The following is a 22,097-nucleotide window of genomic DNA, read 5'->3' on the forward strand; positions in this document are numbered from 1 at the left end:
AACAAAAATTCGAATTAACAAAATAATTGCACCAAATAAATCGTCTTCTAAACTACAAATTTTTCTAAAGTTCATCTTCACTAAATGAACTCTATTTTATTCTTGAAATAAAGGTCGTAACAATACATAAAGAAAAACACACCGTAGGGATGTTAGTAAATAGTACTTCAACAACGGCAATGGAAACGAAAATAAACCGCAAATCATATGTGTAAACCATTTTCTAAGTTGCTGCTAATAGTAATGTGTGAAGAATGAATGTTTTAAATTCTCTGTAGAAGATAAGAGGTTTAGCTGGAAAATCGCAAAAAATGGAGTTTGCGTGTGATGCATGTTGCGACACGACTTTGCATACAAATTTGACGAATGAACACCTCCTATCTTGCTAAGCCAATGCTAGGGCTTCTTAAAAGCTTGACTCTCTCCCAGGACTAATCGCTAAAGTCTGTAAAATCCTACTTCGTATACTTTCTTCAAGTTGTAGCCATTCGTGTGGTTGATACGTCGTTCTATGCTGTGCATAATTTCGTATGCTTAGGGCAAAAATTGGACCGGATACGTTCAGCAAAGAGGGGTTGCCTACTAATCACTCCTGACATCGTGGCGAGGTTGTACTCGTTCGCTTGATCCTTGTTTATCTTTTGCGGAAAATGTACATGCTTAAAACATGCACAAGGTGTAGTATTACGTTTTAGGCTGTCTTAAAACCTTTAAGTCAGGCCTTTTTAATTGAATATTTTTAAGCTCCCGAAAGAAACCTAGCCCTGCTTAGTTTACATTTATCATTTTAAGATTTCATAGTCTACAATATGGCGCATAAATAGCGAAGTGTAAAACACGTCCCAATAGGAAAAAGGTCTAAATTTAAATCGCGTTAGCTTATTATTGCGAACTGTTCGGATGACTGGGTAATCGTCATGATAATTTTAGATCAGTTGCGTAACCAGGACCCTTCACGTTTAAATTAAATTGCCGTTGAATGTCGTCCTGGTATTTGCTATTACTTGTGCCTCCGTGTTGTGGCGTGATCCCTTCTCAGAATGACAATTCCGATACATCAAACGACGACTAGAGTTAGTTGAAAGATTCATGTCACATTTTCGTGTATTGTAAATGCAAGTCAGCTTCATGCGGCGAAGCAACAATTTTTCCCATCTCACCCGGTGCTCGTTACACACTTGCTCGATTGCATACGCCATAAGCCACCGCCATCTGTGCCGGTTTGGCGTGTGGGATGATGGACGACTTTTTTTCCATCGGTTCGAGCCGAGAGACGCGAAACGCTTAAAAGCAAGCACGTGCCAGGGCACGCTCCCGGTTAACGGCAGCGTAATGAGTTTAACACCTGACGATGCCTTTTCTCACGCCAGCAAAACCGGGGGCCCAACCTTTGATACGCCGCCCGCGGTCGACCTGGTGGATGGACAAAAAAAGGGGAGCAAATTTGCACATTTCCCACCACTTTCGCCGACGCCCGGACGCCCGGACGCACGGCTCTCGGGGTCTGACGCACTTGGCCTGTTTGACTTCACAAAGGGCTGTACGGCTGCAGTGACACGATGTGCTCTAATGATGCCTCATTCCCTCCGGTCCGCGACTCACTGGAGCCGGCAGCGGACGATAGTGATAGTGGCAACTCGAGGGAAAAGTTCATCCGATGTCTTGGACTGCTAAAGAAGCCACTTATCTGGGACAGCGATAACTAGTTCCGAGCGAGCCAGTCGTCGAGGGGGATTGGTCGGTCGGGGGAGTCGAGTAGGATAAAACATTATCCTTCCATACTTCCGGGCTGCATTGTTGCGTACGCTTTCTGGACGACGTCTCTGTACACTATGGGCTCCCCTGTTTGTCAAAAGTGTTCACAACTCAATTTATAGTTCTAGCCAATTGTATGTATAGTATAATTGTAAAAAGTATCTTCATGTTGAGTTTGTGATCTAGTTGCAACATAAAAACGGTGAGTTGAGAATAGGTTTTACCAACTTGGGCGGAGTAACAGTATGAATTAAACACTTGAATAATAATTTCGCTTATCTATTTTTAATGATTTAGTAATACAATCAATCATACTATTATCATTAATTATCAAAATTCAATCATTCTTCATAGTACAATAAAACAATTAAAATATTTATAGCAAAAAAAATTTGAACTTAAAGAAACAAAAATAAGAGATTTTGAAAAACTCAACATATTGTCAATTGTTAACCGATTTTTATTTTGTGGTATGTACATTTTTAGATTATTATTACATATTCAGATCTATCAAGCATGGTTTCTTATTCCTTAGCATGGAATTTCATATAATTCAATTTGTTCATATTCGATGACATATTCGATTCGATGTTCAACCGGTCATATTGTTCTTCTAAAAGTTAGGTTTTCTAAAAATTAACGTTTTAGCTTTACTATCACACTGACTAATTTTTATTACCTATGAAGTAATGTACTTAAATCGAAAGAAACAAAATCGATACAAAAACAGCATAATCAACACTAGTAAAATGGAGATGCTATGCATTCAACAAGCTAATACATTTTAGACATCAGTTAAGGTAACGCATTCCCATTGTGCGTCCGTTGTTTATCCAGCGTTACCAACGTTGACAACGAAGGGTTTTTGGTCTGTGTCAATTAAAGTTTCACTTCTTGTTTTTCACATCGCGAGAAAACACACACAGTCCTGCCCCATCGCCGTCGTCGGCGTCGAGAGGCCAAGTCATGTCCGTTCCTCTTTACTTCGCTTTTGCTTTTGGAACTTTTTTTGCACTGCAACGCACTTCCTGTGCCGGAGCATAGGTATGTGCAGTGTTTCCACCCGTCATCTCCGCCTGGTTGGGGAATTTCAGGATGATAATAAACTAGAGCAACTCACATTGGCCATCCTGTTTGCCAGGGCACGGGAATTGCAGTCGCCATTTTCTTGCGTTACTGCCCGGGAATGCTGGCGAGCCAACCAACTTTGCTCGAAGCGCGTGCTCAGCTGCAGTTAAAGTTGACCTAGCTGGCTGGTAATTGAGTTACATCAACGGCCAACCAGTGTGTTTTTCTATGCGTGCGTTTTGGGCCTGAATATTAATACATTCGGACGATGGGAAATTTAAATGGATTGCAAAATGTATTGATTTAAAGCGAAAAAAAAAGTCCCATGCACAAGGTTGGGCGTCAGATGGGCGAAGTTCCTGCTGGGAAAAACAAATAAACACGATCGGATCATTTGGCATTGATAAATTGTTTGTACAAACAAACTGCACAGTTGGAAAAAAGGAAAACACTGAACCAGGTGGATCATGCTGGATGGGAACTTTTACAATTTCCGTTACATTGTGAACCCGTCTTTGACGTCAAACGCCGGTCCCTGAGTGGAATGCAAACCAGTGGTGCAGCATTGTTTTGCAAATATAAATAAAAGTAAAACGATAATATCCAATGGATACTCCATTGGAGCACCTGTTGCATTGGGGATGGGTAAAGTAAAGGTAGCAAAAGTTCTCCGTTAACCTATTTCCCCGACGCAATTTGTGTTCCAGGGTGTGGGCTTATCATTTGTTTCTATCACAATAATTTGTTTTGAGATTTGCGCTCTGCTGGTCGACATACAATCGAGGCAAAAGCTCCGCTTCAGTGCACTAACTGGCGAGGAAAACATAATTTAAACTTTTTCCCCGAGCAAAAGTTTTTCCTTCGCAGGTAATATAATAAAAGTGCTATTTCGTCAGTTTGCGAGTTTGAACTTTTGTTCATCCAATGAAGCATTGATATTGATTGGCCAAAAATAACCCGGATTCGATTATCATGAATTCCCCGGTAAACCCCCGCCGAGTTCCGGTCTCCAGTCAAGCGCAGTTTTGTGATGAATAAATTATGCACTTCGATTGGCTGTCGCAAAGGCTATGCCGGGATTTCCATAAATAAATCGGCATTAAAAATGGTTTTCACGTGGCTTAATGGCCGATTGATGTTGGCGTTGAAGTGTTGTGCTTAAATTAGATCTCTTCCTTTCCACATGCTTTCTCTCGTTACGTTGTATTTCAGGTGCACGTTTTGATGATGAGAGTAGACCTTTTGTTGGTGATTGTTTTTGTCCAGTGCATACATAGTGCAGCACTTTGGTATGTTTGGTCAAGTTGGTTTCTGTGTGATTGCGGTATAAATGAAATAGGAAATGCATTTCGTAAAAGTGACGAGCAAACAGTAAACTCTGTCTTCAAACAAATTAGGATGATTTTCTGATGCCATATACCATGTACATTAGGAAATTGAAATACATGCTGTTTTGGTGTTGGAAAGTGAAAGAATAGAAGCCAACGATAAAACTGAAAAGTATGGAAATAAAAAAAAAGTGGATTTCATAAAAACGCTCACGCCAAATTTTATTCAAAGCGAACAAGCGAGCTTTTTTCCACAATGGATGTGCCAATACCCATAACTGGCTTGTCTTTTTTTATCCCTTTTCCAATTCAAATATACAAGCAATCTTCTGGTGAAAACCCTCGCAGATATTCTCACGAAAACCCTTGTTTTTCAACCATCTTACTAAATAATTTTCTTAGAAATATTAATTATAACAATTGCTGCTTTCGTATAAAGTTTTATTATGACATGCGCTAATCCTCTTTTCGTAAATTTGTGTAAGAAATGCTTTTTCCTATTGCACGTTTTCCGCTATCCGTAGCTCGTTTGTTACAAGCTACTTTTTTCATGCATCCCACCTTTTGTGCCCGGGTGCAAATGCATTACCACCTTCGTGTAAAGTAATAAATCCTTCCTTAATAGAGTTTTACCAAGGTGGAAATAGTGCAAAGGGTTGTAGCCACAGATGGTTTACACTGAGTAATATTGTGAACGACGCGTTTGAGCAATGTGCAATAGAGTACATTAGGTTATGTTTCATTGGCTAAGAAATAATAAAAGTTTTGTGAAGAAACTATTCACACAAAAAGAGAGCAGGAGAAGGTTAAGTTTAGACGACAAGAAAAAAAAATCGGAAATGGGAGATAATATGGTAATTTTGAAATAGGAAATGCAGGTAATCTCCTGAATTGCACTCAGCTGGGCGCATTGTGTAAACACAAGATGCCGCCTACTGGGGACACGGCATGTACCCTGCACAACCACCCACTGGGTGTGAGAAATGCATGCATAAATTGTAATGAAACTCTACACCAAGCGTGGCCGGGCTGATGACGTTATATTACACGCTCCAAGCGGCAACCTTTCCCATCCGAGCAGGAGAAAAGCGTACAAGGGCCTGACTGCTTCAGCAAGAAAGCTCCATATGGAAAGAAAATGGAAGTTTTTCCTCCTCCTCCTGGGAGGGTAAGTTACTGGCCAGGGGGGGATAATTATAGAGGGAAAGTTAGCACGATCTATTTCTCCTCGGTTCGGTTTATGATAAGGCCTCGGTTGGTGAGGCATAAATTACGTATGCATGCGATCGTGTGCCGACGGTAACTCGATTAGCCTCGCCTGAAAAGGGTTTGTTTACCGTTGCCTGTGGAAAACGATGCACAAGATTCCGAGCCCGCGCTCCGGTTGACAATTTATGGCACATTATCGGAGCGCTTGAAGACCTCTTCTTGGAGCCTTTTCTTTAGGGCGAGAAGAGCCAGTTCTTGGGTTCCGGAGGGTGCACATTAACAATTTCCCCGCACGACAATAGAGTTTGGGCTCATCTCTTAGGAGCAACTGATTGAGTTAGCCGATCCACCTCGTCCCGGGAGTGGAACGCGTGGGTTGGCGTGACTGGAAAATCGATTACCGTATCCTGCAAAAGGGAAAGAAGGCAGGAATTGGATTGACCGTACGTCACACCCTGTCAAACACACACACACAGCGCTCGGTTTGGTGGCAATGAACTGACCATGTCTTGAGGGATTTGTCTTTCCTCGGTGAAGTCCTTCATGGGCTGAAGAACCATGGTCAATCAGTGACGTTACTTCGGAAAAGGTGCGTTCCTTGAGCGAGCCTTGGGTAGATTTGGCTTCACAAGAACTTTACCTACAGTAACTTGATCTCAACTAGCTAACGCTGGACTGTTTACCCAGCTTTTAGAGCGTGCTTTTGTTTGTGCGTGAGGACACTAGAAGTTTCGGGAGGCTTTCGGAAAATGGACTTGTTGACTCGTTTCCATTTCCACTTATGAGATTACTTAACAAGACACCATCACTCTTATGAAAAAGTTTTACACAATGCGTAGTATATTTTACATGGCTGAGTCCTTTTTTGTTATGGATGCATAATTGTGCATTTAGTGCTCTTGTGACTTGCATCGTTTCAAGCTGGTTTGAAAGACTTTATATTATTTATATACTGTATTTTCTCGAACGAGACCTATAAACACAAATACAGCTTTTTTATATAATTAGACCGGTTTACACTGAGACCAAACCGTCCGGCTTATCTTGATTGATTGCGGAGGGTTTTGAAAGTCTTCCACCAGAAGCGTCCTTTTGTAAGGTTTCATTAATTTCATACCGAATATCTGTTCGACGGATATGACATTATCCTTTTGTGTAATTTCCATATAATTTCCCCTTCCCCATGGCAGGCCCAGTGTAAAGATTTTTCATCAAACATCCTCACCCCATCCTGCCTAGGACCGGATACAATAAAAAGCAAGGCACATCCTTTCAATTGAAGACGAAACCCCACAAATCACGGGTCGACCGCAGACCGCCAACCGGGTTCGGAGGACGAAGGCAAGCCCCGGGTAGCTCTTCTCGCCCGGAAAATCCATCCCTTACACACTCCGCACTCCTACGCAGGGGAGGCCAAAACGATGATCCACCAGCAAAGCGTGAATAATAGACGAGGATATCGGGTGCGGGCAGACGAAGGCAGGCAGGCATCCGTGCGTGGCTAAGCAATGGTTCGTGCCGCAACGGACGATACATGCTGTCGTCGGCCCTTGTCGCTGTCATGCGGGGTTTCGAGACGTCCGCTTCGGTCGGCTTTTGTGATAACGTACTGTCACAGTGCAGCCCGCTTGGAAACGGCACGGAAGCCGGCGGAAATAAATGGCAAACAAAGGTCTATGCAAATGGCCAAATAACCCGTAAAGATCCCGTATCTAATCTCTCACTCCGAAACTCGACTGGATGTACGAGAAGTTAAGATTAACGTTCTAGTGGCAGCTTCGTTATGCTATGACGTAGTAGAAGACCATTTGTTGGGGTTTTAAATAAATGAAGAATGAATAGATATGGAAGAGATGTTACATGAAGACGATACCGTTTTTATATGTTTACAAATTGATAATATGTTCGTTTTGAAATGCAAATTGTTCATTTTGCATAAAACTGAAAGGTATCTGGCCCCCTTCTTAAAGGCAAAGTCCATGCATTGACATTGCCATATGAAGTGCGTTTTTAATATATTGAACTCCACGTTCCCCATGGTGGGGGTGGTTTAATAAATTTTGTAATCAAATTTTAAACAAAACGATTGAACTAAATAAAATGTACCAAAACAGCGTGACAGTCAACGTGTTATCACGCAAGAACTCCATTACTATGTAAGTGCAAAGGGCAGGTGAGCATTGGCATGAATTTACTTTTGAATGGAAGTAAATCAGGAATATGAAAATGTCAGATTGATCCAACTTATCGGAATTATGTTTTGATGCAAAACAGGTGCTCACAATACCTACAAAAGCTTAAGGACAATTGACATGGATTAGCAACAATAATGTGCTGCACATTTAAGCATTTCAAACCAATTGCCAATTTTAAATCGCAAAAACAAATTCATTTGAAAACAATAAAAATAAATTACTTGTCAATTTGTTTCGTAGAAATGATATTCGTGGAAAAAGATTCTCTTGAAAAGTTAATGATGTTTTCGCATCAAATTTGCTTTGCAAATCAGGTTTTTGGGAATGAAATTTTGTCAATCAAATATCATTAAAAAAAATTTTACTTTAATTTAAATTCGATTCTTCATTCAAACATGTGTGGTTTAATCTAAATTGAAATTTTATAAATTTTGAAAAATAGAATTGAATGGTGAAAGTATTGCATGTTTTTCTAGCCTCCAACTTATTGCTGCTTGAGGCCTCTAGAATGCTTAATCCGCGTCTGAACTTTTTCTAGTTCAAATTCTTTAGATAGGAAACCATCCAAACATTATTTTCATTTTAAAAAGCTTGCCAAATGCATAGCTTAACAGCAATTTAAGAAACGTTAATCATTCCAATGTTTGTTAATTAAACAGTTTTTTCTGTCCATGAACCCCCACAATGACACCAGCTTGCAGCAGAAACTGAGATTATCCTTGCATTTGAGAGGGAACTTTTAAAAGCAAGATTGGATCGCATAATCACCTTTTCTTCTCTACTTAAATAGTCCCACTAAAGGATGCCAGAAAAAGGTCGAGTGCTTGCGAGTCGTCGTCTTAATTAATGGGCAACCGGGGTTTGCGTTCTTTTATGCTACGGTTTAGGGTGACCTGTAAGGTACTTTGGCCTGGCCGAAGCGGCTTTAGGGTTCCTTACCCGGTGCACTTGCACCGGCACGAGCAAGGATGGCTCGCCACCTTCGCCACCGGAAGTGGCAGGAAATTGAAATTGCACTTAAACCCAACCCCGAGCCACCTTGGGACGATGGTAACTCCATTTGTTGGTTGGTTTGAGCTTTGTTGTTGTATGCACAAGAGAACAAAAATAACTCTCTCTAAGAGGGAAAATATACTGCGCGGAGGAAAACCCTAGCGTGAGCCAAATGCAATCACTTCCACCAGCTGCACCAGGGAAATGCGGCACAGTGGGGATTAAACTGTTCGCCTTGAACGGAACTGCCACAACAGGGTGGAAAAGTGTCGTTGGTTTCGCTTGAAGAGTTTCTTAAGGTGCGCTGTTGCTTGTGCTTGGTTCGCACTGCTCTCGGCGGTACGCGGAAAAGTGTATTCCTAAGTTATGAAAGAAAACAGTGAACCATCGGTGCATTATTGTCAAGAAATTGGAAAACGGTAACGAGTACGTATCGCCAATCAACGTTATGAACACGATACCGTCCACCCATCATATACTCCCATTTTCCATTAGCAAAGAAGCCAAATTAATCGAAAAAGTTCACCTTCTTCTTGAGGTGACGAATCAGTTATACGTATATTTATTTTTGTATATCAAGAAAAGGAAAACATGCATCGGTGCGAATTACTTTTCATCGCCACTCTTGATTAAGTATGATGAAGCCAACCTAGCATCCGAGGTTTCTGTTCGATGCTTTTCGTCATTAAATTTATTTTATAATATCGTAGTTTTTGAAGGAGATAAAAACGAATAGAGAAGGGTATTCTAATATGCACCCTAAAGGTGAAGATAATATTTCCAGAATTTGTTCGATTATTTCGTATCCTTAAATGGAGCTGATGAAAATTGTGGCAAACACTGCTTTTGGTAGTTAAATGAATTTTCTTCTCGTTCACTTTGCGATAGAATTTACTAAAGTTTTCAAGGCCCAATGTTATACGCCCTATTTATGTGTTTTGTTGGTGATAAGTACAGTTTTATATTTTGTTGATGGCTTAATCCTCATTTCGTAATTAAAATGTGCTTTAAAATTAATATCTCTTCTTTCTCAAAGGTATATGAAATTCGGTTGCAGGTTTTCAAAGGTTCCAGGCCTCACCTGTTTTTTCTCGTCTATCTAATATTTTTCTGAGTACGATATCGGGTTTCAACATACACGAAAAAATAGAAAAGGCATTAGAAATTGTGATATTCAGAACAGATTTCTTAAATGTTTGATGAAATACAGACTATGCCAATTTTAATTATAACATTCGGTTGGTTATATTAAAATTATAACCTACCGGGGTACATATTGAAACGCTTTCCCCTACAGTGCGAAAAAAAAATCCTACCGCACTTCAAGTAAACATCGACGCCGCCGGTGCCAAATTGAGTTACATTAAAAGTGTGATTATTTCGCTTCTTCCATTCGGTTTTGCGTATTATTTTTTCCAAAAACCCTCCCACGACATTCCCCCGAAAAGGATATCTCACGAGTTGATGGTTTTCTTTTCGCATGCCACACGGTTCCTTCCCTCGAGTACTTCGATGCCTTAGTGAGAATGTACTTGCATGGTATGTTTTTCTTCCACTACAACGCGTCTTTTCCAAGTACACGCTTATGTGCGTGTGTGTGCGGGGTGTGCGGCAAAATTGAGGTTATAAAAATATAAAAAAACGGATCATCATCGCTGTGTCCAATCTATTTCCTGGCCCAAATGCACGAAAAAGGCATTGCGAATAAAAAAGCTAACGCACGAAAAAAGCACCACGATTTCAGTCTCAGCAGTGATACGACTTTGTCGTGGTCGTTGTTGTGTTTCCTTTCGTGCGCCTGTTGACATAAATGTCAGCCTGAGGGCTAGGAAAATCCACGGTGGATAACGTGAGAAAAAAACGCAGCGCCTGCTTCTGCTGAAAGGCTTTTGCTTTTGGGTAGGATGAAGTGACAAGCTAGATGTGGTTCCGTACTGCCAGCATTCGGTAAATCAACAGCGTTACTTTGATGACTTCGACACCAAGTTTCTTCCGGAGGCTGCGGTTCGTTTTCCATCGCAGGAATAGTGAAAACCTATCCTTTACCCTACCATATGGTCATCCGGCTTAATCACGGAGGCTTTTCCCGCTCCCAAATCTGGACAAGCGAAACTATACTGTGGCGTTGCTTTATCAGGCAATTTAATGCCGCTTTTCCAGCACTTGACTTTCACGATCCGATCCTGCCACTTTAATAGTGTGTTTAATCTGTAGCGTCACTTGCTCCGGGTTTCTCTCTTTCTCTCTCCCTCTTTGTCTCAAGCTTTTCAACACCCTGCTCGGTTGGCCAAGCGGGTTAGCTGAAGCAAAGTTTTCGTGCCATTTCAGCAGAAAAAAGAAACAAAAAAGTTAACACGTTCCATCGTGCCAAAAGCAGGCCAACTTTCATGCCGTCCAAGTGTATGCCTGCCCTCGGGCTGCCGCTCCTTTCCGGGCGGTGGCTTGGGATTTCGAGGCATTTTGTGCCTCATGCCGATGAGACGGAATCTGGTGGCAATCCTTGACGTGTCTCATGTATGTAGGTGTGTACGGGGCTGAGTATGTCAAATGGGATGCGGGAAAAATGTGGTAAAATATGATGAGAGTGTTACTTTTTCAACTAATGGGTGGCCCGACCGCGAGGGGGTAGCAAAGAGGCGGCTTGAGTGTGCAACGCTAGAAAAGAAACCCTAAAAGTGAGGACCATGAAGTTAAGGAATTTGTCTAGGGCCGAGATTTAGTGGCCTCGCAGGAAAAGGAGGCCGAAAGAGAGAGAAAAATATCACACGCCCACACAATTTGAACTTATGTTTGCAAGAATTGCGTTCTTTTATTCGTTGTCGTGTAGGAGCGTTGTTTTATAATTTATACTTTGTATTAAAATTATATTGTCGTGCCTGTGGCTTCGTAGTTCGGGACAAAATGGAACAGCTTTATAATTTTTATCATGTTAATATCTTTAAAAACCACAGTTTCTGAGAAGCAACCTTCTTCTTTTAATTCAAACATTTGCCTTAAAAATTAGCCGTCGCCATGTATTTCTTACACACAATTACTTTTTGGCATCTTTGTACCTCGTTGAGCCGTCCTTTTCTTGGCCATATTCATCATCACAATAGAGGCACGTCGTTTAGAGTACATGAGTATCTCTTTTGGATTTTGAAAGGACAAGACACAATGAAACATTTTCTTAGACCACCGACAAAATTCACTCCTCAAAAGAGACGTCTTTTCAGCGGGGAGACAACCACGGAGCTTCCCACATGCTTCAACCGGTAGTCAAATCAGGGAATTGATATGCAATTCCCATTATTCGAAACCAACAAAGCTCACGGCTCGTGAAGCTCATGGCTTGTGAGGCTCAGGATTTCCTTTGCGGTTTGATGGGGTTTTCGGCAAATCGGAAACCTGTTGCAATAGGGATGGATAGGGTTCACGGAGCAGGGCCAAAGCTGGGCTCGAGCTTCGGAAAAAAAAAACTGGGAGTACCGGATATCCGGGTACGTTAGTGCTGAAAGCCGTTTTCTTTCCTTTTCTTACAGAAGAAGTTAATAAATTGGTTTCTAAAGGATATAAAGATTCGTGTTGAAGAGTACGCGTTTACATCCTTTAAATGAACGATTTTGTTGAATGAAAAGAGGTATTTGACGAGATTTTACTATTTGAAAATTTTTCTTGTTTAACATTAAGCGGAAAAAGTTTTGCAATCCTGTTTTGTTGTGTAATCCGATGCTCCTTTTTTAACGTCACACACATTCAATAAACTGTTGTTTGTGTTCTGTTGATGATCTTTTTTCTCTGTTGACTTAGTCCTTTCGTGCAACTTATCAATCAACTTTCCGATCGATTTCAAATAAAAAGCCACCTACCCCACACTCCATCCCCTTCCCGCTTATCATTCACCTTGACTTACCTTTCCGTTCCTCATTCACCAACCAAGCGTTCGGACTTCGAACGCTTCGGATGTTTGGCCGTGTAGCATATTAGTACATCACCCACTCATGTCTACATCACCCTTCAAACCCGGACCTCCACCCCTCCCTCTCCACCCATCGTCAGCCAACCGATAAACTAGCCATAAACCAGCCCGGAGCCAATTTTTATTCCACCGCCCTCCGACGTCATCGGAGTGGCGTGTGTCGGTTTGGCCTGCGATTTGTCCTTTATAGCGGCTTCCCCCGTTTCCCCGGTACGGTTTTCCCCCCTCGTCGGCTCGTGCTACTAAGTCAACTTTATGCTCAATTACATCGCACTTCGTTCCTATACCGGCGTATGTGTGCATGGTGGGCACGTACATGCCCGCGTGCTGGTGATTGGAAGGATGAGAAAAAACCAGCTCATGTACCGTTAAACGATTTCCGATAAATACCATCGACCGCTGTGGCCGCGGCGAACGGTCACATGTGGGTAAAAAATCGGCTGAGCACTAACGATCAATGGACGCATTTTCCATTCTACAGGCATGTCTGTTTTGTGATTAGTTCAACCGATTTTTCCACCACGTCCCAAAAGCTTTACTTTGTTTTCTTTTTTTCTGCATTTTGCAGTCAACTTGCCAGGTTTTACATGGTGCATTTGTATACTTCGCTGTATACTCTACTTAACATGTCTTTTATTCTTTTCAAGAACGCTTGGTTTAGTTAATCGTCTAACTTTAAGTTTTTGTTTCAATATTGTTCTTAGTAGAAATTTAAATTTTAAATTATCAAACCACAAATCGTTTGTGCATTGATTGTTACAACATTACTAAGCGTGCAATGCTGTATTTGTGTAAAGTTTGGTAAATTAAATTTTAATGAACTCTACTTAAATCGATCCAAGACAAATCTTTGTGCTTTAATTGAATTTAAAATACGATTGTTGGTTAGATAGAATCTATTGTTTCTATAATTTTCGTTTCTGCTCGGTTAGAGTAAATACTAAATTTGAATAGTAAAATAAATTCGCTTATCTAAAATCTCTCAACTTTGCATTGTAAGTATTCTTATTGTGAACTCTCGGAATTTAGTTATTTCCGGCTTTAAGTTTATTCCAGTGTCGCTTCCACATCAACGACATATTGTTACAACTGGGTACGTTTTATGTGTAAATTTCCGTATGACCCTATGCACATAGCGCTTCAGTTCTTGTTTAGTTCAACTGGCCGTCTCGTCACCGATTCATCCATCACCAGCGTCCCTCAGGGGCGATAGGCTGATAACGCGCGGTGGTGATAATTTCCGGTTTATGGCTCCACTCCATGTCGTTTTTCTTTTTTCTTCCCCTGCGTCATTTTGTTGTTTTCGAGTGGCGGGAAAATTAATGGAAAACCCATCGCAGCGTGGGCCACCCTCTCGAAGCCAAGGAGGGGGGGGGGGGGGGGGGGGGGGTCGAATGTTCGACGGGAGAGATAATTGAAGGATAACGCTGGTCAGTAATGGGACACCAAGGTTACCCGCCAGGGGGGGCGGCTTGGATGCCGAACGTATGCGTGCCATTTTTGGGATTCGAAACCTTGCGTTTTGCGGGTCTCACATCAGTGTGTGGGTACACATTTTCCGGCAGCAGAAAGATTGATCACTTCATCAGCGACGGTCAATCAAGTGGCCGATCGGCCGATGGCTGATTTCCATTTTTGCCCGTCGCATGGCCGAGAGATTAATCTATCCGGAGTAGAGCGTCCTTGGACGTCCAGTGGAAGGGGCAATTGATAGCTTTTTTCCTCTTCCTTCCCTCCCCGAACGTGTACGCCGCGCGGAATTGAGTATAATTTCTTGAGTGCTCTCGTACTGAAATAGTTGAATTGAATGCGTCGTTGAATAGTTTCCGGTGTACTGATGATATAAATGACTCTTGTACTTGCAGACGATGTGGAAGACACCGACCGGGCGAGTCTAACGGACGATGGCCTGCTGGATAACTACCTACAATCTGGAGCCTCAAAGTAAGTTTTTCAATGTGGAGAATGTGGCGTTCTCTTAATCATTTAAATTAGGAAGTATTTAATTTGAGAGTTGTGGTGATTTAACTTCATGCAATACGGAAATAAAGCATGAACTCTATAGATTAAATAATTTTAATCTAGTATAAATCAAAGAACTATGAAGTTATTTGTGTGTAATATAAAAACCCTCTCTTTGAGGATCGTTTCTTCATTTAATTCAATTCAGACTAATGAACCAACTTACAGAACATGTTCCATTTCCATACACGAAATTTTTGCATCCAAATATGAGCAAGACAGAAAAGCACTTCATAAATTTAAATAATCACGAGAAACAAGAAGTTTATCAGTTATACAAATTTTTGTTACCAAAACCATTTTAATTAGCATTTCTCTGCATTGATAACAATAACTAGTACTAGTTGGTAATACATATTCAATTCTACACGGATGCGACCGTATAAAATGCAGTAAAAAAGAAGCATAAAATTCATACTGGCTAACACCATTATCCAATAATAGAACATGAAACCATTCCGTGACATGAAGAACATCTTCCCGATAGGTTTGATAAATATAGACCAGATGATCGATTCGAAGCATGGAAGCCGACATCGGTGTAAGCAAGGGAATAAAACAAAATAAATATTACCACCAATTTGAGACGTGATGAAAATTCCATTTGTCAACAAGCTGATGCTCCATGCGAACACGAGTTTGGAGTGGAAAGCATTAAAAGAACAAAAAAAAAAAAACCAAGAGCTAACCAAGGAGTTTTTCCAAGTTGGAGAAGCTTTAAGAGGATGTTCGAAAGCGTGTGGAAAATGCGACGTGAAAACAAAACAGTAGCCACAAAGCTGATAAAAAGCAAGTCGCATGTCGTACGATGGAAACAGAACTTATCGAGAGGAAAATAAAAGCAAATTTCAAAAGCGAAAAATAACACGAGAGGCATGTGAAATCACACCCACACACACAGACACAAGGACAGTTGATTCCACTTTCCTGCGTCCAACCGTTAGCGAATGCACTCCTAGGGAAAAGCTGATCGTGTATCGTAAGGGACCGTGTACGCTCCGAGCCCGGAAAAGATGGGTCGAAGAAATGGTTTTCCCCGCGTCACGCGAGTCGACCGTCCGAAACGTTCTTCTTAGCGACAGCCCTCCGAAGAGCTCGGGCGTTATTGGTTGTGAAATTTTTCCGGATCAACGCCTCCCGGAGCCCGTCAGCTATGCGTTCCTCCTCAAATGTCAGCTATGCGTTGGCACGGACGGCATGGTACGTTGAACGAAATAGGATAAAACTCAGTGAGAGATAAATCGTTAGATTGCCTAGAAAAATGTTTTTAAAACACTTGGGTACATTTCTACTATTTTTTAAGTATCCGTATATATCCAGCAGTTTGTTCGTACATGGTTTCTGGAGGTAGGAATTCTGTTAAGTGGTGTCTATGACATTTTAATGATAGTAACACATGTAATCTTATAAGATAAAGATCAAATGCAATATTTATTGTGTGCCCGTCACAACGTTTTATTTAATTCTAAATTGTATACACATTTACGAAATAATTCAATTTAGGTATGATTAAAACTACATTCAAAGGCGACCCTTTTTTTGCTCGGAAATTTTTTTTTCCTAATTTCTTTTCTTTCTTTCTGTTGCCTCATTTCGATCTGCGATAACGTTTTTATTATCGCAGAATGCGTCATACATGCCATTTTTTGTTGCTTCCCTCGTTGGCACTTTAACATAATTTTGGCGAATTACGGTTCCGCAATCACAACAATCTAAGCCTCGCCGCATGTTTGCCTTGCGTTTAGTGTGATGTGCCATGTGTGTGGATGGAGGGGGGAGGATTAACGAAAAGCTTTTCCCATCCCCCACGCGCTCTGGGGCGCAATGGAAGCTGGTGATAAGGACGTTCAGTTTAAGCGATTTATGTTCGCGTACCGATAATCGGTTCCTCAATACGCCCTGTCAAACATGCTTCTCGCCGTGGAAGTCAAGCGCTGACCCATTTTTTTTTTCTTCCCATGTTGACAAGGCTAATGAACAGTGAGTTTCGGTTTTTTAGGCTTTGTTTTACCGCTCCAGTGACGCGGTGGCTTTGCTCGGTCGTGTTAAAATAAAAGCTGTCGGTTGATTGATAGCCTCGGTTCGGTTGGTTCTTTGATGGGACCTTGGCGCTTATGACGGTCGCTTGTCATTGATGTGGGTGTTTTGGGTGTGATTTGCAAAGATGAAATCGGCGTTATGACTTGTTCTGGCCGCGTCAGCTTATCTTGCTCGTTAATGACTGGTGCTTTTTTATAGGAGGAAAAATATTGCCTTGTTCACACATACAGTATGATCGATTTTCGTGGGTTTATTGATTTATTAATCTTCTTTTTATGATATTGGCGAGTGTTTAAGGCAAAGAAATCCTTAATCTGTAACTTTCAGTAGCTTTCCTGCTAGTTTCGTGCCATATTTTATTGACTGAAGCCGAATCAATGCATTAAAAAAAATCATTTTTATGAATTCTCTTATAAAAATTATTTTTAAATCAATTAACGCTATTTTCCATTCAAATGAATCCAAAATTTTCCATCTAATTAATAAGGTAAACAAGTTCGCATTTTTCCTATTTCAAAAGTTTTTCATAAACGCTTACTTTTTGCTACTATTTTTGAACTTTTAACATAAATTTAAATGAATGAATCATTCATATTTCTTCTTCTTGGCGTAAACGACCTCTTGGTCATGCCTGCCCGTTAAGGGCTTACGAGACTTGTTTCCCTGTTGTACGTACGTGGATAGTCAGTCCTCTCGTACAGGGGAGGGTCCGGTCTCGGTTGGGATTCGAACCCACGCCGTCGAGGTGGTGAGCCTCGGCGCTCATGGGCCGATTTTCTAACCGGCGCTACCGCTCGGCTGTCGCGGACCCCCCCAAACTAAACACATTCATATTTGGTGACATTAAAAACCAGTATTGTATAAATTCTAGTGATGTGTGAGTGAGTAAATGAGCGATTAAAAGAGTTGCTAATCCCCACTGAGATTTTAGAGATTTTAATCTTAATCAGGGATTCGAATTTTGCTCAGAGATTCAAATCTCACACAGGGTCTCGAATCCCATAAGACTAATTGAAAGAGTAAGTAAACGTGAGACAAAGTGTTCCAATGATGTTTTTCCCTATTCGAATGTTCAAAATCCCCAAACGTTAAGTTTGGTTCAAATTCCTGAAAAGAGTTGTTATTCTCATCATTTGTGAATTCACCAAATCGAAGGCCTGATTTTTTCTTTCACTTACAATAATTGTATATTCTGAAAGAAATCAATCTTATTAGAAACTAAACTATATATCTCTAAGGGGATTGAGAAGTTAATTTAATTATTGCTTATTTAAATTATGACTGATTTTGTTCTTTGCCATTTTCAGACGATCCTCGTTGATCCAGGTGTACCGGAGGGGCTGCATTCCGCGGGGTGGCAACTGTGACCATCGGTCGAACGACTGCTGCCACAACAGTTCCTGCCGCTGCAACTTGTGGGGCTCCAACTGTCGCTGCCAGCGCATGGGTCTGTTCCAGAAATGGGGATGAGCACAGAATGAGCTGAACCGTTAAGAACACAACCCACCTCTGTTCGATTTCGAATGATTTGTTCCAGTAGACTAGTTGTTAAACTTAATCCATGATTCCTCCGTCGTTTGTGTTCATTTTATTCGGTTTTATTTAACGTTTGGAATGTGTTTGATTATGTGTGACTTTCGTTAGTTGCTCCTAGTTAGTCCAATCCGTTGCAACCTGTCGACCTTTCCTTTCGAATCCTCTTGAGAAAACAGACCGCGACACGATCAATAAGGACCATGCGACCGAATAATGCTACCGGAATGAACGGGAAAACCACAACAACCGAGGAAAACGGGAGAAAACACTGGTCTCCGGCTGCGGCTGATAACGGAACACGGAACTACTAAACCTTTAGCCGATGCGTTTTGTAAAAGCAAACCGTTTGCAAAGAAGGAACACACAAAAACAATGCGACCTAGCTGCTCTGGTGGTGACTTAAGAGTTTTATATGATGCACTAGCAAACGGACGGAAAGAGAACAGATTCTTACCTACAATACATATATTTATAAACATACAATACATACTGCATACATAGTGCATATCTAGCGTACATTACCGACCCAAAACGACCCGGTCCACCCATCCCGCCCAACGGACGTGGGTTGGTGCGACCTTACGCGGGCGGCATCCATCCCTTCGCCTGCACCGGCATTTGGCATGTGTGTTATGTGTCTGTGTGCCCGGTGTGGACGTTCTTGGGGACGCCCCTCCCCCTGCCGAAGAAGAAGTGTCAATGTTCAACTGGTTCAAGCAAACCCTGGTGCGCTCGGCTTTTTCCACCTGCTCCGGTAGGATGTAATTTTACGTTGTTGTTCGTCCGACTTGTCACATTCGAAAATGCACACGACGGACAGTTTACTGTGGACGTGGTTGTGGTCTGGCTGGTGGTTGTGGTGGCTGGTGTCTGGCGGGGCGAAAACTCGGGGTGGAGCACACGGCTGTTTCGGCGGCAATCGATCGAACGAAATTGGCATACTAAATATTCTACTCTAATCAACTAAACTAAACTCTACTGTGTAAGCTTTTCGGTGTACGTTTGAAAATAAACACAAAAGTAATATGAACCAGAAACCTTCCTCCTACCACCAAACGAGTGGACTAACGCGATGGCGATCTTCGGAAAATGTGCAACATTCCAGAACAGATTTTGGTTTGCTTTGAAGGTGTGTAAAGCTTATGGAACGTTCAAGGTTTTGTTGAAATATTTGCAAATTACAGTAAATCACCTAATATTTTCTTCGATGGATAGTACTTCTACCCAGGAAACTTAATTAGTACCCTCGAAGAAACTTCATTAGTACCTCAACATATAAGTCACGGATCTTTGATAAACTTTATCATATTTTTGTCTCCATTCCTCCTAAACGGCGTTGCCCAGACAATTACACTTTGGCAACCTCCATAAACACCTTTTCGAAAAAGAGAATAACCAGTACCCCACAATGCACCCTGAAGGATCAGTTAAGCTGTTGCTGTCGACAGTAATGCAGACGGCCATCAACGCCATCAAGCACGGGAAAAGCTCTTTCAACACATTTGTTCCAGGATGGTAATGTATGATACAAGCAGTAGAAGCAGGGAAGTAGAAGTATATTTACGACATTTGATGCCAAAATAAGTCGAACCGATGGTTACTACTATGACTACATCTGCATTTACGTATATGTGAAGCGTTAGTATACATGCACAACGTATCAATATGCACCTACTTTGTATATGACCCCACTGATGTGACCTATTGTTAAGCGGTGCCCAGCCACACAGTTACAGCAAGCAGTAGGACACACTAGCAGGCGCAATAAGTAGAGGCTCGCGTGAATGGCGGAGGGTTCATCCAATCCAAGCACCGACGATCACCGCGTCCCCGCGGAGCACTTGATCGGATCGGAGTTGATTTAAACCTTAGTAAGCCGAGCGTGACGGAATGGACGGGAAGCTCATCTGCTCGAAACCGCGAAAAGCTCTCCGAAATGGCGATACGGTAGTGTCCGGTGGTTCCGCTGTACGGTTTGTGCCAGAAGCCATTCCTCCAGCAGATCCGGAAGGAACTGTCTTACGGGGAAAACTTCCGCTCGACTGCGGCTAGCTTGTGAGGTTAGCTGATGTTTGCCCGCCAGCATTGGCAGCACTGCCTAGATCTAGTGTGCGGTTGACCGGTGGTGGACCGTTTCCCAGCCTTTCGATCAAACGAAAATTAAAAATCACCCCGTCACCGTACTGCCCAAAGGCTGGGGGCAACGCTAAGGATACCGAAGACGTCTAGCGTCGCAGTGAGCAGGAGCCCGATCGCTTTTCGAGATCTTTTCGTTCTACCGTAGCTCCTCCGATCGAGCTAGATCAACGATCCTTTCTACCCCTTTTCTATTGACTCCCACAGTAGACGCCAGCAGCGGGGTGCAATGCCCTGCACAATCAGCTGGCTCAGCTTTGTAATTAACCCCTCCCGAAAGCCATCGCCGGTCAGAGAGCGGCTAATGTCCAATCCTACCAAACCGTTGTAATTGTGACCACCACAGATGAAGTAATTCAAGTACATTAGTATTATATATGAGATCGAAGCTAATAGTGGACTTTGAGCAAACATACACACACACACACAGATAAACTCAAACTGAAGATGATGTGTGTCTGTTTGTGCTCGTTTTATGGCCAGCAGACCGTGACGGCGCCGGGCGGCCGCGAGGCGCGCCGGTCGGAAACAAAATCGTTAGGGAGAAATGGAGGTGCGCGAGGAGAGAAAAAAATAAAATGTACTAAAAAAAATTAATAAAAAACTAATAAAAGAGCAAATGCCAACGGTGTTGGTATGCGGGCGAAGAAAACAAAATAAACCAATATACAAACAAACCATTGCAAAGTTAATCACACTGTTAGAGATATTGCAAAACGATAAAACTGGTTAACACTTTTGACTTTTTTCTAATGGCATTTTAATTTCATTTTATTTGGCATGAGATGATGATGTTACTTTTACATGATGTTTACAAAATGCAACGGAAGAAAGAAAATTAAGAATGAGGGATTCTTCGGCTAGGAATTGATCAAAAGGTAAGTATTCTTTCGACTAATGGACTAGGACTAATGCGTTTTCGGCTGTCAAATAAACTGACTGTTGAATGCGGAAATATTCCAGAAAGAAGATAAGATTTCTTCGTTTCTTGATTGATTGATATTTTTAACATAAGTAAGCGTACAAAGAATAAAAAACTATTTAAAAATGATCATGCTTTCATAAATCATTCATTTTAAAAATTCCTCAGCCAACATGATACGTACGCAGCCAAACGTGCACTGACTTTTGCATACATCTAGGCTGCGTACTAGGATGTTATTTAAAAGACATTTGTTTAAATGCCATTATCTGTTGACTTCTGGCCTTTTTGGATTTAAAATATTAAATAGAGACACATACAAGTTGGCAACATTAGATAAGTTGCAAAAATACCTTTAAATGTTCTTAGTTTAATAATGGAACAAATGCATCAAATATTTTCCTATCCATCTTGAGCTCCAACTTGAACTGCAATCGCTTTACCGAAAACGACATCACGAAGATCATCATAGCATGTCCGTCGCAATTTATTAGATTACACTGCTGACAGTTGTGAGATACATAACACAAATTTTCTAACAGACAAATTCCATTTCAACTAGATCATGATCGGAATTGATTCGATTCTCTTCAACGTCTGAATGATTTCTATTACGTCTGTACCATTCCATCGTAGATAGTGACATCCTCATCGCACCAAACTCATGATGGATGGTGTTCAAGTTTGCCTGTTTACATTCCTCTTGAGTTACGTTCCACGTGCAATTGATGTCGATTGTTCCTGGCGGTTTTTGGCGCTTTCCATGAAAGACAAATAAAATGTTTGAACGACAACCTATTTAGAAGCAACGCTACAAACAGCAATTAGTTGGATGAATTATTTGAACGTTTTATTCATCGTGGTATCCTCTACGTGGTATGTGGTACCTTCTACGATTAAATGTTTATATCTTAGTTATTTTTTCATTTTTCTTA

General features: G+C 41.5%; 1 protein-coding gene across 1 annotated transcript in view; it reads left to right on the forward strand.

The window, feature by feature from the left end:
• Positions 1-18,038, forward strand: part of LOC131292836 (U8-agatoxin-Ao1a-like) — a 31,757-nt gene extending 13,719 nt beyond the window's left edge. Inside the window, exons 2-3 of the mRNA XM_058320927.1 lie at positions 14,372-14,450; positions 17,876-18,038. Coding sequence (XP_058176910.1) covers positions 14,372-14,450; positions 17,876-18,038 — 242 coding nt within the window. The remainder of the gene's footprint in view (positions 1-14,371; positions 14,451-17,875) is intronic.
• The last annotated feature ends 4,059 nt before the right edge of the window (positions 18,039-22,097 follow it).

The sequence above is a fragment of the Anopheles ziemanni genome, chromosome 2 (assembly GCF_943734765.1).
Source record: "Anopheles ziemanni chromosome 2, idAnoZiCoDA_A2_x.2, whole genome shotgun sequence".
NCBI lineage: Eukaryota > Metazoa > Arthropoda > Insecta > Diptera > Culicidae > Anopheles > Anopheles ziemanni.